A 16,639-nucleotide genomic window follows, 5' to 3' on the forward strand; every position below is an offset into this window, starting at 1 on the left:
TCCTAGAGTTTGACAGTTCTCTTTTCCACTTTAGAAATGTCAGGGGAAGCTGTTTCTCCCCTATAGGCTTCCTCGGAGCAACTTCAGACCTTGACGCGTTAACCTCTGCTGCACTTTGTTTTACCATCCCTCCTACATACTAACATTCACCCTCCTCACAATGCACGCACCTGTTCACAACACTCATCGGCTTGACATTGACCAATGCCCTGTAATTCAAACCTGAAAACACACCGGGGCAGGACTGACAGGTCTCCTATGTCAGCCAGAGATCAAAAGACACTCTCTTCAATCACTGTGATTTTTATAGAAACTTCAACACAGGGCAGAACCTTGCTACACTTTCAAACAGCATGTTGCTAATTTCCTCCAGTACCTACATTTTTTTATTTACTGTCTTTTATTTTCCTCACAGCATCCATAGTTGCACAGAAGTGGTGGTGCCAGATGCATCCCTGCATGGATGGGGAAGAGTGTAAAGTGCTGCCAGATCTCAAAGGATGGAGCTGCAGTACAGGAAACAAAGTTAAGACAACCAAGGTGGGTTACATTCACAAACAGTCACTATTTGAAGGTAGATGCTAGCTATTCTGAAATTATGATGCGTAAAAGTCTGGCCATGGCCTTGGATAATAGTTGTAAAGATATATAACCCGAGAATAATGAGGAAGGGCTAGATAAGTATTCGAAAAAGAAGGAAACAAGAGGGCACTGGAGGGGATGTCTTTTTATCAACTTCAGATGAGAGATGAAGCAGAGCAGACAGAGTGGGAGGCATCAGGAGAGGAAGACGTGACTCACAGGGGAGGGTCAATGAAGTGTTTTCGTAAAGCGATCGCCTTGCAACAATAGGAAGGGGTGAGTTTAGTTCAGCTATCTACTTAGCTACGTCTTGCAATTTGTTGTGGTAGTCTAAAACAGTCAGTTTATTGTATTTTTACTTAAGTTGTTAATTTGGTAGAGCCAAGTAGATCGGGTTGTCAGCAATCAGGGAGCTCCACAGCTAATTGTGCACAGTTTGGAAGAGAACAGGCAACACAGGGGGATAGAGCAGGACAAACCAAAATCAAGACATCCATTTTTTTGGGGGGTTGCAGTTGGTCTGTGGTGTGAAAGCAAACCACAGGATTTTGTGATAGTAGATAGATATATATATGATTTTAGCATGGTTTGAAAAACTAACTGCCCATCATGTGCTGTTTAAAGAGACACGAGAAAACTCCCTTGCGTCATCACGTCAGGTGTGTCGAGCTTGCCTCCTACTATTTTAGTTGTTCTTCAATAAACAGTAAGTGAAACATCTGATACGTAGCAACCACACAGTGACTATCCCGCCGTAATAATATACAATATATATAATATAATTTATACTGTACAAGCTTTTATAAATATATTCCATTATGATATTTATGAAGATTGTTTTGTCAAGCTTGTTATTTCAGACTGACAAACCGGGCAATTAAATTGCAATTTCACAAATTTGATTGAAAAGTGATAGGCACTCAAAAATATACTGTAGTTTGATGGCTTTTCTATGACGCCAATGCTCTCCTGAATAATCATTAATCATTTTCAGCGTTTTCATCATAAGCTGAATCTGCGCTTGTATTAACACAGAGCCTAACTACAAAACAGAATATTTAGTGTCAAAATGATTTATGAATATACATGATGTGTCACTTTAATATATGCAACAAGACATTTGCCTTGTTTCTGCATGGTCCTACTGTATAATTTCACAAACATCTGAATTGCAGGGTTGAAAGAACATTGATTCACTTGAACTCAACTTTATTATCACATACATATGTATAGATATCAAATTATTAGACTGATATAACATCATGAACATTGCAGCTTTAGGCAAACTAAGCACAGCACATAATATGACCTTCATATCCAACATATTCTCACTCCCAACTCGTCGAATACGGCCGCTTGGTCTGGACGTCACTTCTGAACGCTCTGGGTACCCCTTTGGTGTTAGGGATGTAACGGTATGAAAATGTAACCTCACGGTTATAGTGACAAAAATTATCACGGTTTTCGGTATTATTGCGGTATTTTTAAAAGTGTGTTTAATATGTTCAGAAAGCACTGATAGGCCTACACAAGCTGAAATAGTTTCAAAAAGTGTAAAAATATAGGCAGTAGGCTTGTAAAAACTATTGAAAACTGGCTACTGAAACACTAGCCCGCTGTAGGGTGTCCGGTAAGAACTTCAACCAGAGATGTCTGACTTTGAGATCCAGGAAGATTTATTTACTACTCCAACATGAAGTTACAGCCCAGTCTCACAGCAGTTTGTGTAAATGTCACGTTATTTTTAATCTATTGATAGGTGTTCACGGGGACGTTTTTCTCGTTTTTACATGGTGGGCAGCACGAAAATGTGAAGTAATGTATTTCAATGGGAAGCATATTTCGTGGTCACAGCAGGAAAATGGTAGGGAGTAGTATAAAAAGCTGAAAATCCGCCGGGATCGTGTCCCGCGTGTGGCGTTTTGTTTCCCATAGTCTTCCTAATCACAGCCATCCCGTTATTGTGGCTGTCCCCCGCGGCCGTCTCCCGGTGTGTGAGGCGCCCTTTCCCCGTAGTGTTTTTCCTAAACCCAACCTCCGCCATCCCGTTATTGTCGAGCGGCCGCCTCCCGGCATATGGGGCGTCCATTTCGGCCGTCTCCCGGCATGTGAGGCGTCCTTTCCCCGTAGGGTATTTCGTGCTGGCCACCACGTAAAAAACGAGAAAAACGTCCCCGTGAACACGTATTAATAGATTAAAAATAACGTGACATGTTATTTTACAAGCCTGCTCTGACTTGAGACATGACAGGAGATGGAGACATGTGAGCTGGATCTCGGCTCAGTTCCCCAGAGGCTGCGCTTCCCAATTTTACTGATGAACTCTTTTACAATCACACTGTTTATTACAGAGGTGATCATTGATTTTCCATTTGTTCAGTTGTCATGTGCTGTAGGCTATGCATCCATATCTCATTTCTCCCCTAAACCACCAACTGAGAATTGTTATAGAATAAAATAGAATAAACTTTATTGCCCCCGAGGGGAAATTTGTCTTGGACATAGTGCTACAATCTGTTGCTTCACAACACAAACATGTAACAGAAAAAACATTCTAAAATCAACATAACATAAACATAAGATCAACGAAGCATCTTAGGACATAAAAGGACACATATGACTGCACAGACAATACGACATCTTAAGTAGTAACAAATCAAAGTGCAAATTTGGTGGTGTATTTATTGCACTTTTGCTCTGTTGTGCTAAGATTTACTATTGGAGTTCAGCAGCTTGATAGACGTTGGAATAAACGATAACTTTAGTCTGCTTGTTTTACATCTCGGCACAAGGAATCTTCTTCCTGATGGCAGAAGTTCATATTCAGGAAAGAGAGGGTGTTGAGAGTCTGCAGTGATTCTTTCCGCTTGCTCGTACAGGCTCTGTATGGGCTTGTACTCTCTGAAAGTTTATTTCTGATATTAATACCTCCACCGAAAAGGTTATGTTTTCGGTTTGTCAGTCTGTTTGTTTGTTTGATGGTTTGTTTGTCCATCATCAGGATTATGTAAAAACTACTGGCCCGGTTTTCATGAAACTTAGCTGATGGGTATAGGAAAGGAAGGCCAAGAAAGAGCCCATTTAATTTTGGAGCGGATAAGAATAACAGGACTTTTCCACTAGGCGGGGCCCGAGTGTTATAGGTCGCTCTGTGTATTTTGTCTCCGTTTGCAGTTGCAACCTGGGTTGAGTTTGAAGCTTTAGTTCGTTACGTTCAAGCCATTGCCAAAGCTAATTAAGGCTTTTAGCTCGACACAACTCTCTCTGTATTTCTCAGTATGGCTATGTTCAGAAGATTGTGGAAGGCTGTATCACGTGGACGCAACAGTTTTGTTTTCATTACTTAGAATTCCTCATGGGGGAGGCAGAAACTACGCACTATAGCCTTAACTTTTTGATTGTGTGATTGATTATCACGTTATATTTAAAGTATTAGCTTTACACAGCGTCACCCTCGAATCGTGCAATATGCAACATAAGTTTAACAGTGGACCTGATTGCTGCGTCTTCTGGTGAATAGTCAAGAGTATTTATCTTCGATGTTCCACTTCCGGGATTGCACCGGTGCCACAGGAAATTCCGCTGGATGCCGATTTCCATTTCCTTCCGCTTTCTTTGTGTTGGAATTTTAAACTCCGGTGGATTTATAAGGACTATGGTTAACTGCTCCTCAGATCTCTGAATGGTAAATTGAGAAAGCTAGCTAGACTATCTGTCCAATATGAGTTTTCTGTTGCACAACTAAAACAACTTTTAAACGTACACATGTTCCACAAAAACACGTTCCTTCCCAAGGCAGGAGATGACACCATTTTCTAGAAGAAAATCGGACAACAGAGACACCGTTTTCGTAAACAGTCGACCTGAACTGTTTTTCCCTCCACTGCCCTGAGGAGGAATTTCTAGTTAATCATTGACAAGTGATTAACTTTGTTCTATTTTTCCGTGGAAACCTATGGACTGATGGACGACAACATACAGTAAGGCTTAGTGTTCTGGGCAAAGATAGAACATAGTATGTTTATTAATGTGTAAAGGCTAATGTTGCCATTGTTTACCATTAATGTGTTTGATTAATAATGTGCTACGGGTGCACGTCTGATTATTAATCTGTGATCGAGACCGCATGTCCCATTATTTTCTGTGAATGTATGATTTGATCACGATACTGTTGATATATGCTGTGTTTGACTACTGCTGGTTTAAAACTATAAATTCTACATTGCTTTCCTCCCGCTGGGAAAGAAGTTAGCTACTGTACTGAATGAGAGGGTGATCACTGTCAGAACCTGAAAAATCAAGACTCAAGGTGCCTTTTCTTTATTCCAAGTGTGTTTTCCCTCCATCTCTCTCTCTCTCTCTCTCTCTCTCTCTCTCTCTCTCTCTTCCTCTTGACACACACACAGACACATGCGTCGAATAGCTACACAGCTAGTACATAGCGAAGTAGCTAGTGTGTTCCTGGGGTCTGTAAGACGTTAGCCTGAAAGCTAACCGGCTAGCCCTAGCTACCCGGCGCTACACCTAGCACCACTACCGCCCGTCGTGAGGCTAAATAGTTTTGTGCAGCTCACAGGAGTAGCCATTTTTGTAGTCTTTGGGCTAGACTACATCTCGTCACCTCCCCCCCCTTTTTTCACACACACACACACACACACACACACACACACACACACACACACACACACACACACAGACATGTCTTGTTTGCTTTTTGTTGTAGTTTAAAAAGGGTATATTGGTTTTAATTGATCGAAGGATTATTGATTGGCCATTGATGATTTTGAAGTTAAAGCCCATGTTGCAGGGTTTATTTTCTAATGCATTTGCGCAATTTGCTTGTTGGTAATAAACATTTAAACTGTTACCCAACAACATCAAATACAATGGATATCACAAAATGGAATAAAATACGAAAAAGTAGTACTATTTTACAGCGGTTTGCAATGATTCTCTTTTCCCCCACAATGCGTTGCATTATGTCACGTTGGGGAGATGACAGACGAAAGCCCTGTCTGTTCACCGTTTATGGTCTCGGTCTGTGCCACTGGTGTTGCAAAATATAGCTTTTGGTCTCGACCGAGTCCATGTGTCATTATTATGTGCATAATAATATTGGAGGGAAAGTGAAACACAGCTTGGACGGGGATGCTGTTCGGCTTTTCACAAGTTTAGACAGCTAGCTACGCTGACGTTTGCTAACGTTAGCGCAACAGCGTTAGCCTAGACTGCTAGCTAGGTAAATATTATGACTGCCTTCGGAGTTTCCTATATCTGCATCCACGTTGTCAACATAAGACATGTTGCGTTAGTGCTCCTTTTGTACCATAATTTTATTGAATGAAATGTTAAGCTTCGCTCCTACGAGATGGGTGGGTTTTTAAAGCTAACTGGCTATAGTTAGCCTATATGTATGCGAGCGGAATTAGCTAACGTTGCGTAACCAGCCAGCAACTTCGGCAATCGGCAGTAGTTTCGGTGAGCCAACCACGACAGTATTGTCGCCCACAATCAACCTCTGCTGCTAAAAGCAGTCAACCTGCAGTGATGTTTGAAATAGAGACGCTTGTGGATGTGTTAGCATTCGTGGTTAGCTCGCCGAAACTACTGCCGAAGCTGCTGGCTTGCTACGCAACGTTAGCTAATTCCACTAGCATACGCACAGGCTAACTATAGCCAGTTAGCTTTGTGTGTAACGTAACAAAAATCCACCCATCTCATAGGAGCGAAGCTTAACATTTCATTCAATACAATTATGGTACAAAAGGAGCACTAACGCCACATGTCTTAAGTTGACAACGTGGACGCAGATATAGGAAACTCCAAAGGCAGTCGTAATATTTACCTAGCTGTCTAAGCTAACGCTGTTGCGTTAACGTTAGCAAAACGTCGGCGTAGCGTTAGCTAGCTGTCTAAACTTGTGAAAAGCCGAACAGCACCCCCATCCAAGTAATAAATAAACACTAGGCAAATATGTTGTTACTGGAGCTAGTAGGCTACCATCAAAACGTGAGATATCTAATCGAAAATGTGTTTACAATGTCGGGAGATTTCACAGGTGGGACTGACTGGCAAGTTAGCCCATAGCTAGCATGATGCCTTCTATTTCTAGATCTAGCTAGATTACCAGTACTTATCTGAACTAACGACATGATCACTGTCACTAGATATAAAGAAAACCTTGACTTGCACTCGGTGCTATTCACTGACAGTAAAAACACCTCTTCCTCATCCCAGTCAGTCACCATAGTTCTAGTACTAGGCTGAGGCACGTCTCCCCAACGTGACGTCATCACCGAATTGCGTTAAAAAACCCAATAATACCAAAAACAACAAAAACTGGCCTTTAACACTATTTGGAGACATTTTTAACAATGATATACATATGTTGAGTGCTTTATGTACCCATTAATCAACAGTGGTGGTTAACCTGCTACATGGGCTTTAAATAAATTCTGTTATACCGTAAATAGTAGTTGTCTGTGATTATTTGTGTACTTATTGTAATAACCAGCTGGTTAAACAGGTCGTTGCTTGAATTCACCCTTCCCTTTGTTCCTTTAGAATATACCAGATAAATTAATCAAATTAATTCAGATCGGTATTTTAAAGGGAACACCACCTAATGAGACTGTTTCACAGTTCGGTTATTGGCCCCTGAAGTTCCAGGGTGGTGCCCGGTTTTGATTGTTTGTCGACCGGTGTAAGGTAAACCATGGTAAAACTGTTGATGATAACAATTACCGTTTTCATTTAAAATATCATTATCACGGTTGATTACCACGGTGTGGAAACCGCGTGTTCCGAGTTCCGAGTCTCCTGAAGTTGCTGCGCGGGCGCACTGCGTAGCCTACAGTGCGTTTCTTGAAGTTGGAATCATGGCGGAAGGAGGAGATGACAGCGCTCAGGACATTTATCAGCCTTGTAAAAAAGGCCATAGCTTGCTCTCGCTCCTGAGATGATTGACCAATCAGTGACGAGAGTCACCGCTTTGATCTCCTGCCAATCACTCGCGCTCAGACAGGAGCTGTAAACAGACTTTTTTCTTTATCATTCCTTTCCCGTTTTCGGACTTTGATTTGACTTTGTTGAAGTGATGTGTGTAGCCCAGAACGTAAGTTAAAACTATTCTGTAGCTTGCTAAACTGTCATGGGTTTTACTGCCTCATTATCTGTGTAAACGTTAAAGCTGTGTTTATTCATATTTCAGTAAGTGTTTTGCTACGATGTGGATAAGTTTAGCCCGTGTTACGACATGACATTTATTTGGAGTGAGAGAGAGATATTATCGCCTTGATAATATTACTGTTGCTGTGTTTCTTATTGCATAGCTGATAGATGTGCAGATTGTTTAATATTACTTGTGCAGCCACGTGTTGATATGCAGGTTGTGTTTGCTAGCAAGGTGCAATCACCAGTAAACAGACTAGCGCTGTGGAGCCACGTGCTTAGCTATTAAAGGTGTATTACACAGTTTGCTCCGTTATGGATATGTGTGCTGTAATAGATGTGGCTTATTCTCAGTTTGTATTACTGAGCAATATTTTACATTTATGTTAATTATTACAGAGAAATTAATGTAATTCTTAGTATTGTTTCTTGTTATATGCTGGTGGCTATAACATTTAGTTTTTGGTAAATAATGTTCATAGTAAGTCAGATGCTTATTAATGTGCATTATTATTTGCTTATATTTCAGAACCACATCCAACTTCACATGTAACGTCAAATACAACTTCATGGTTAACTTCCAACCCAGTCTCACAGCAGTTCGTGTAAATGTCACGTTATTTTTAATCTATTGATAAGTGTTCACGGTAGGGCTGCAGCTATCGATTATTTTAGTAATCGAGTATTCTACCGATTATTCTGGATGTTAGGTGAGGAGAGGGGGGGTCACTGGGCCCTGAGCCATCCATCACGCCCAAGTCTTTGACTCACCAAATGCCTGTAGTTGAGCTGCCTCTTCCATTATTCATGGCTACAGGAGGCCTGGACGCAGCGCAGAGCTTTTTATTTTAGCCATCGATTAATCGAGTAATCGGATAAGAAATACTTTTGTTTTATCGAAGAGTAATAAAAACAATAGTTTGGTTAAATTTTCGGAAAAAGCTACATTTTTGTTGCCTACATTGTTTACACTATCTCTCAAAAAACTAAACGTATGAAGTGCATTTAAGTGCCATATTACATTGTAAAATTTTTAAAGAAAACATTTTCTGAAATGACATCAACCTCACACTAAGGCATACATTAAACATACATAAACATGACCTTAAGTTGTGCAACTTAACTTTCAGAACTACAAGTTCCATCCTGAGACTGATCTGTACATAGGCATATATGTAAATATTAATTATACTCAATCTATTTTAATTTATATATTTGATTACAATGCTACACAGCTCTGTTACACTTATGCTAGTAGATCGTTGATCAGCTGTTTCTCCGTGAAGAGAGAGAGTGAGAGAAAATGGTGCGCAACAATCAGCTGTTTCTCTGAAGGGATAGTCAACAAGTCGGCTCTTTAGATCAAATTGTGGTCACTGCTATGTATTTTCTTGCCTTTGTTTTTGGTAGTTGGTGTGTTTGGTGTAGTTTCATCGTCCATACAACTCCGTGATTTACTTTTGTCGGGTCCGCTTTGTGGAATGGATGAGAAATGTTTTCTGTTAAGATGCTGAAGCATTGACGTCGTGCTATTATTGTGGTAAGCTAGTTCGGTTTTTCAGTAGACACACTGTACAGAGTTCTCCTTTTAATTACGTTTGAAACTTTGGACACTTTCTGTCGTTTTCTCCATCCTGTCTCTTCTCTTAGCCCCTCACTATTTACGCTCTGGCATGTGTCGCCAGCAGACTGAGCAGCGTCTGGTGTGCGACAATAATAATGATCCGTGTGGAAACACCGTCCGTCAGCAATACAACGTTGGTAACATTGATTTAACGAAGCTTCGAGGCAAATCATTTTGCATCGGGGATTTTTTGTAATCGAATTATTCCAGGTATTCGAGGAATCGTTTCAGTCCTAGTTCACGGGGATGTTTTTTACGTGGTGGCCAGCACGAAATACCCTACGGGGAAAGGACGCCTCACATGCCGGGAGACGGCCGAAAAGGACGCACCATATGCCGGGAGGCGGTCGCGGGGGGGCGCGCGACAATACCGGGATGGCGGAGGTTGGGTTTAGGAAAAACACTACAGGGAAAGGGCGCCTCACGCCGGGAGACGGCCGCGGCGGACGCGCGACAACGGAACGGTTGTGATTAGGAAGACTACGGGAAACAAAACGCCACACGCGGGACGCGACCCCGGCTCGCCCTGGTGAAAATCCTGTGTTGTTTGCCCCGACCAGCCTCCCTACGTGGATTTTCAGCTTTTTATACTACTCCCTAACATTTTCGTGCTGGCCACCACGTAAAAAACGAGAAAAACGTCCCCGTGAACACGTATCAATAGTTTAAAAATAACGTGACATTTACACGAACTGCCGTGAGACTTTGCTGACTTTGCTGGCTGGGCTTGCATATGACTTCAAAAGGGCCAGCGAGAAGCAAAACAAAGGCGGGAGAAAGACAAACGAACAACAACAAAAATCCCTCCAGGAAGCCAAATCATCAAGTGGGATGTGCTGAGCAGGGCAGGAGGGCTCCAGCTGTAGCACTTCCAGAGATTAATACAGGTTATCTGGACGTGTGTTTTGGGTTTGAGGGTGTGGTAGACCTGAAGTGGATGGTAGGTGAGGAGAGGGGGGGTCACTGGGCCCTGAGCCATCCATCACGCCCAAGTGTTTGACTCACCAAATGCCTGTAGTTGAGCTGCCTCTTCCATTATTCATGGCTACAGGAGGCCTGGACGTAGCGCAGAGCTTTTTATTTTAGCCGGGTTAATAATTCATGCCCTCTCACACAGCCACAGGAAAGCAGAAACAGAGGCACAGACAAGCAGGGGTCCAGGTGGCTAGTAGAATCCGTCAGAACCTCAACTCTTTTTTTTGATTTCGGAGTCAGTGGGGGTCGCTCCATGCTCATGGCCCTGCTGCCTCCCACAGAGAGCCAGCAAGAGACGGGCTGTGTATGCTAGAGGGAAACCTCTGCCCAGGCTTCCTGGACGGTCAACATCATTCTGAGGAATAAATGGAGGGCTCTGCTGAGGATCCAGCTCAGGTTCACAAGTGAAGTGACTTGTGAAAATTGATGCCGGTTCTATCAAAAGAACTTGAAAAATCAAACCTATCCTGCACCAGTTTGGAATCGCAGATTAAGTAAAATTTTGGTTGATTAAAGACACAGTATATTTAACTTTTTTTATTATTCAAAATGCCAGAGTTCAGTCAAAGCAAGTCTCAAGGAAAAGCAAACTGCAAGTCAGTTACAAGCTTTTAGGTCTGTGAATGCTGCATCTAAATGTTGAAAGGCCTATAAACTACCATTCTAGGTGTGTGGCTACTCAAACCCTGCCCGTAGCCAGATGAAAACTCAACTTCTAAAGGTTTCTGGTTTAAAGTATTTAGTATATTTAGTCCAACAAGTCTTAAGTCTTCATTTTGGTGACCTAAAGTTGCACTAATTAAAAAGTAATAGATCAAATTACTACATGTATGTGAAGAGTATAGTTTATACAGTAGTGACAATAACATACTTTAAAATTAAGCAACTGTTTGCCAACATGTTTGCCACAACAATTTTTCAAGGCGATATGTGAATATGAATAATATAGGTGAAATGTACTCAGTTGCTGTACATGCCTCATATAGTACTATAAATAATTTCTTCTTTGATGTCCAGCGGTGGCATTGCTGATAAAAAATGATGGTGTCGTTTCACCTCATGATGAAGTCGCATCAATAAATCAGACATATTAACACCCCACAGGCCCCTGCTCGGACAACTCCAGTTGTTCGCTCTTTCTCTGCATGTCCGGGAGCAGCTAGTTTTATAGTCCTGCTGGTAATGTCAGGAATTATAACCCTGGCAGCTCCTGCTTTTCACTTCCTATCAATCAGAGGACAGAAGGCAAAAGAACCACAGAGCCTTTCCGCTTGACAGGGACTCTGATGCTTGTTCAGAATGTGTTGAGGGTTGGGGATGGATAGCTGTCTAAGGTGGATTTATTTTCGAGACATAATGGACATTGCCTTACATTTACTGAACCAAAACAAGATGATGTACTAGCCTTTGTACAAGCTGTATCATGACTTGCAGCTTGGAATGTAGTAATTGAACTGTACCATTGTGTGTGTTTATTCCCTATACTGGGGTCCCTGTCACATTTCTGTTAGAGGACGGAGAGAGACTTGTGTAAATGTGCAATACGTTTGGGAGCAAAGTGTGCATGTATGTAGCTCCTGATCGACAAAGTCAGCTCCTGGACTGTTGACTGACCTCCAGATGCTTTCTGTAAGTTAAGGACGTGTAAAATTGAAAGTGTGTACATAACAATTATCAACTAGCAGAAATATCAGAAATCCATCACTAAAAACCATTTGTCTCTGATAATGTTGCGACCAAATAACGCAATTTTACTTATAATGCATAAATCTTTGTCGAGCTGCAACAATAGTAGCAAGACAAAATCATTTTCATATGCTTTCTTACATCGTGATTCCTGAGCAGTGTCACATGGAAGTGAGAATGAAATTGTGGCTCCCCAAACAGCAAGCACTGTGTTTTCAGCTGCAGCTCTAAGCAGCAGAGAACTCTCACTGCCACTAAATATTAGAATCGTATCGCTCGGAAGACTGATTGTGTGTGGTAAACCCCTCGCTGGTTCAACTGGTGAGACCCCGCCAACTGCTAATTGAATGACAGTAATGTGCAAATATTCACACAGGAACACCTGTGTGTGTGTGTGTGTGTGTGTGTGTGTGTGTGTGTGTGTGTGTGTGTGTGTGTCAAAAAGTTACTTGTGTTCTACTTTTAAAGGGCAAACCTACAAGGAATAACATTCACCTCCCAGAGTATTTTTAGAGTTCTGCTTAAAGTGAGAGTAGTACATACTGCATTTTTCAATATTTAATATATTCACGAAAACGTCTGAGAATACTTATGGCAGCAGTATGCCATCATGAATAGTAATATTCCTCCTGTTTGCATGAAAATCATCGAGCATGATGTTATATGCATTACGTCTGACTTCTAGCTCCTCACCGTCTTGTTATATTTGCTGTGTAACGCCACAGTTGTTTGAATTACAAACATGCCAGCTAGGAATGTATACACCTTCAACCTGTCACAATTTTGACAGATGGGCAGTTGCAAGATGTGCAGACCCAAAACGAGTTTGCTTTAATCAGCCACATTTTAAAGTAGAGCTGGAAATAAAACATATTATATTCTTCTTTTTATTTTATTTTATTTATTTTTTATTTTTGCCACACTTCTGCTTATCTAAAGAGGGCTCAACTGTAATAAGTAAAGTGGGTTTAATTATTCCACTCCTCTCCCAGTGGTTTCTGTAATATTGCATGTCATTTAGCACTGGTTTTGAGAGTGTTAGTATTTCTATTTGTCTTCATTAATGAGTCCAATCCATTTTTATTCCTAGTATCCATTCAGTCACTGACACAATCTTCCTCTGTTTTTCTTTTCTTTCTCTTTCTTTCTAGGTCACACGATAGTCGTCTGTTTCCAGGAGAACCTTGTTTGGTACCAGACGTTTTTCTTTGACCAACGCTGCAGGACATTTGGATATCATATGTTTTGAGGATTGGCTGAAACCAGGGACCAACAAGGACAGTAATCACGGACATTCCACTGAACGAATGGAGGAAAAGGAACAGGGAGCATCAACAGTAGCTGTATCTGAACTCTACTGCCCACCAAATGTCTCTTTGTATTATAGATGTATTCCTATGGACTCGAAGACTCAACCATGAAGATATTTATTGACTAAAAGACTGTGGATTACACCAGAAAAAAAATTCACCCTCAAAACAAAATGTGATGTGAAGCTTTTGTGTTATTTTCTCGCCACAAAGAGCCCCAGGACTCTTAATGCATATCTGTGTTGAAGATCTAGTGAGATCATAAGCATTTTCATTCCTTTTAGCCTTATGGAGCAGAGATACCTCTTCTCTTTCTTTTTTTGTTGTTGATTTGAATCAACCAAGTGTTTGGCTTTCTTAAGTTTGTTAGGATGTCATGTCTTGTTTTTAAAGACAAAAGACGATGCCGCAACAATAAAACCTAGAAGAAATGTAATGAAGAAGGGTCAGCACAGCTCAGTTCAGCCAAAATGTTTTAATGGTATCTGTTGTTTTCAAAGCCTGGTGACTACCCATTGATTACAAATGTTAATATTATCTCAATAAATCTAACTCAATGGATATTGCTGTTCAGGAAAATCTGGGTTTTTGGTGTTTAATGCTTTTTGTAAACCAGGCCACAATGATGCATAGGAAGGAGCTGTTGAGACTTCAAATTAGCAGGTCAAGCAAATAATTTTGAAAAAAAAGGAGAGAGTGGAGGAGAACTCACAGCAAATAAATGTTGGGTTCATGATGGAACTGAAATGTGAAATTCAGCAAATGTAAAAAATAGGCCATGTTCAAAAATACAAAGGGAAAATCTCACAGCACTGTTTCTTAAAATGAGCAGACTTCACAAAAAGCCATCTGAAATCTGGTCCGGGGAGAGACTTATAATTGGCTCTCACTTGAACACAACCTTAATCCTATTTAATGCATTTCCAAAACTAGATGTGGTCGTCATCTGAGCTTGCTTTTATTGTGTTAAGTTAATGCTACCCAACCAATGATTGGTGGTGGGTGGTGGTCCGAATAATTTCCAGTAAGGCGTTGCCTGCTAGAAATCCCAAAAGGATTGTTAGTGCGTGTCATTAAAAGCTTACAGAAAATAAACCTTCAGGCTGGGTAGCGTGGAGCAGGAGGGTGGGACTAAGACAGAAATCAAAGCACAGTGGAAAAGGATTATTTAGCCCTAGTGGCCATGCTACTCATGCAAATTTGTATAGTCCAAGGGCAAGTGAGATGTCCATCCATTTTGACACATACATACCGTATACTGTGGTTACTATGATTACTGAAATCAACATGCAGCTCCATCACCCTCTCTGTGGTGGCCACACAGGCTAGATGCAGGCTGCTCTGAGGAGGCAGATGTATTTGTTTTCCCTGCATGTGACATACATGTACCTTAGGGACAGGAAACCCTGGCATACAGTATAATACAGGAGTCCCTCCTCTGATGTGATAAGAGACATTTCTAAAATTTTCAAGACAAACATCAGCATACCATCTGTGTGTGAATGATAATCAGAGAAATGTTACTAAGCTTGCATTATTCCACGCATTGAAGCAGAGAAAGACTCCAAACAAATCACTGCTTTATGGGGAATTTCATATTTTGTAAGTCAATTTCCGTCTGTAATTGAAACGGTGCATTCACTGCAGAATGCTATTTATACTAAGCATAATTAGTTAAGCAAAAATGTAGATGGCTCGCTCCAAAAGATCAGACCCGAGGGAATGGCGCTGAAGGGGACGTGGGAGCTGCTATGGTTAGCGATCCAGGTTGCCTCTTGTTTGGTTAGAAATCATTAAATTACAGTAATGACTAATTTCTCATTCCTGCATGCAATTCGCCGGAGACCACCATGGATTTAATAAAGAGCTGGCGATGAATTACAAACAGCAAACGGCTGAGGAAAGGCTACGTGATTATACAGCGTAACTCAAAAGTGCATTAATAAAACAATACCGAAACACTGCTAAATCATTTGAGATAAAGGCTATTTGCATAATTCATTAAGATTAATCAGACCAGGCAATCCACCACAGTGCTCCGAGGAACATAGACGGAAGACATGAATCCAATCCCATGGAAAAACCCTTTCTATCTACAATAATACAAATCTACCCTTGGATCAGAGAATTAACCTCTGTGCACTTTACAGCCCCTGCAGTGTTAAAACACAATGATTCAGTCATTCACCTTTATGTGGGCTAATATTCTATTAATAATGAAAGATCTTTTCATACCATAGCTCCTCTGGGTTTTGCTGTTCTGCCATGAAAGACCTTCACAAAAGTTGAATGGAAATATATTATGCTGGGTTTGGAAACCACAATGTGCATCTGACGGCTGGCTGTTGGACAATTCTGTGTGCTCCTTTCATTCTCTGAAACACAATGAGTCAGACAGGATGCACATGGGATGAGTTTGGCAGTGGCCAGCGATCACATACTGTAGATAAGTTTTAGAAGTCACCTGATGTGCAGGCAGAGCCACCTGTAACCAAAGCTTTCCTCACTCCAGTCATGTTCTCCGTCACCATAAGCTCAGGTGTGACGGATATGGATGTTTAAAGGTGAAATAAGGTTATTTACTTTCTTGCTGAGTTGGATGGGAACATTTTTAATTGTGGAAATCACAAATTACTTTGCTAGTTTTGTTCACTTCATTTCAAATATGTATAGCCACTAACTATGTTGTTTATTGTATATTTATATGTATATATTTTTTTCTAAGCTAAGAGATCACATTACCGCACATACCACCACGACGTTCAGCTGATTCTGATTTTAGTAAGTTCAGTCATTTCATGCTGGTTCAAGCTGCTCAGTATAAAACTAGCCTATACACTGTTTATGTGAAGACACTTTATTTATTCCTCACATACAATCGTACTGTACAATGTAGTGAAATTTAATCTCTGCATTTAACCCATCCTATAGACCTTTTTCATGGCAGACATGTTGACATGTCATAGTAGGAAAAGCACAGGTGTATTCAAAACCAGTAATGATGGCTGCATTCCACTTAGGAGAGGCCCTGGTATTGTGCATGCTGACTCACTGAAATAGCTTACTGGGACACTTGATGAAATTGAGCCATTGTTAAGGTTATCAATTTCAGCTGTGCTTTTCCTACTATGACAAGGCAAAATGTCTGCTGTAAAAAAGGTCCATTAAGAGTAGTGGACAGGCACAAAGCAGCATCTGGGGAGCAACATAGGATTCAGCGTCTTGATCGAGGACACTGGCCATGCAGACTCAAGGAAACGATGACCCACTCTACCCAGCCACAAAGAAACAA

General features: G+C 41.1%; 1 protein-coding gene across 1 annotated transcript in view; it reads left to right on the top strand.

Moving 5' to 3' along the window:
* Window positions 1–13,917, top strand: part of tafa3a (TAFA chemokine like family member 3a) — a 101,817-nt gene extending 87,900 nt beyond the window's left edge. The window contains exons 4-5 of the mRNA XM_078249045.1: window positions 416–540; window positions 13,189–13,917. Coding sequence (XP_078105171.1) covers window positions 416–540; window positions 13,189–13,200 — 137 coding nt within the window. The 3' untranslated portion in view covers window positions 13,201–13,917. The remainder of the gene's footprint in view (window positions 1–415; window positions 541–13,188) is intronic.
* The last annotated feature ends 2,722 nt before the right edge of the window (window positions 13,918–16,639 follow it).

This window comes from Sander vitreus, chromosome 4, assembly GCF_031162955.1.
Source record: "Sander vitreus isolate 19-12246 chromosome 4, sanVit1, whole genome shotgun sequence".
Taxonomy (NCBI): Eukaryota; Metazoa; Chordata; class Actinopteri; order Perciformes; family Percidae; genus Sander; species Sander vitreus.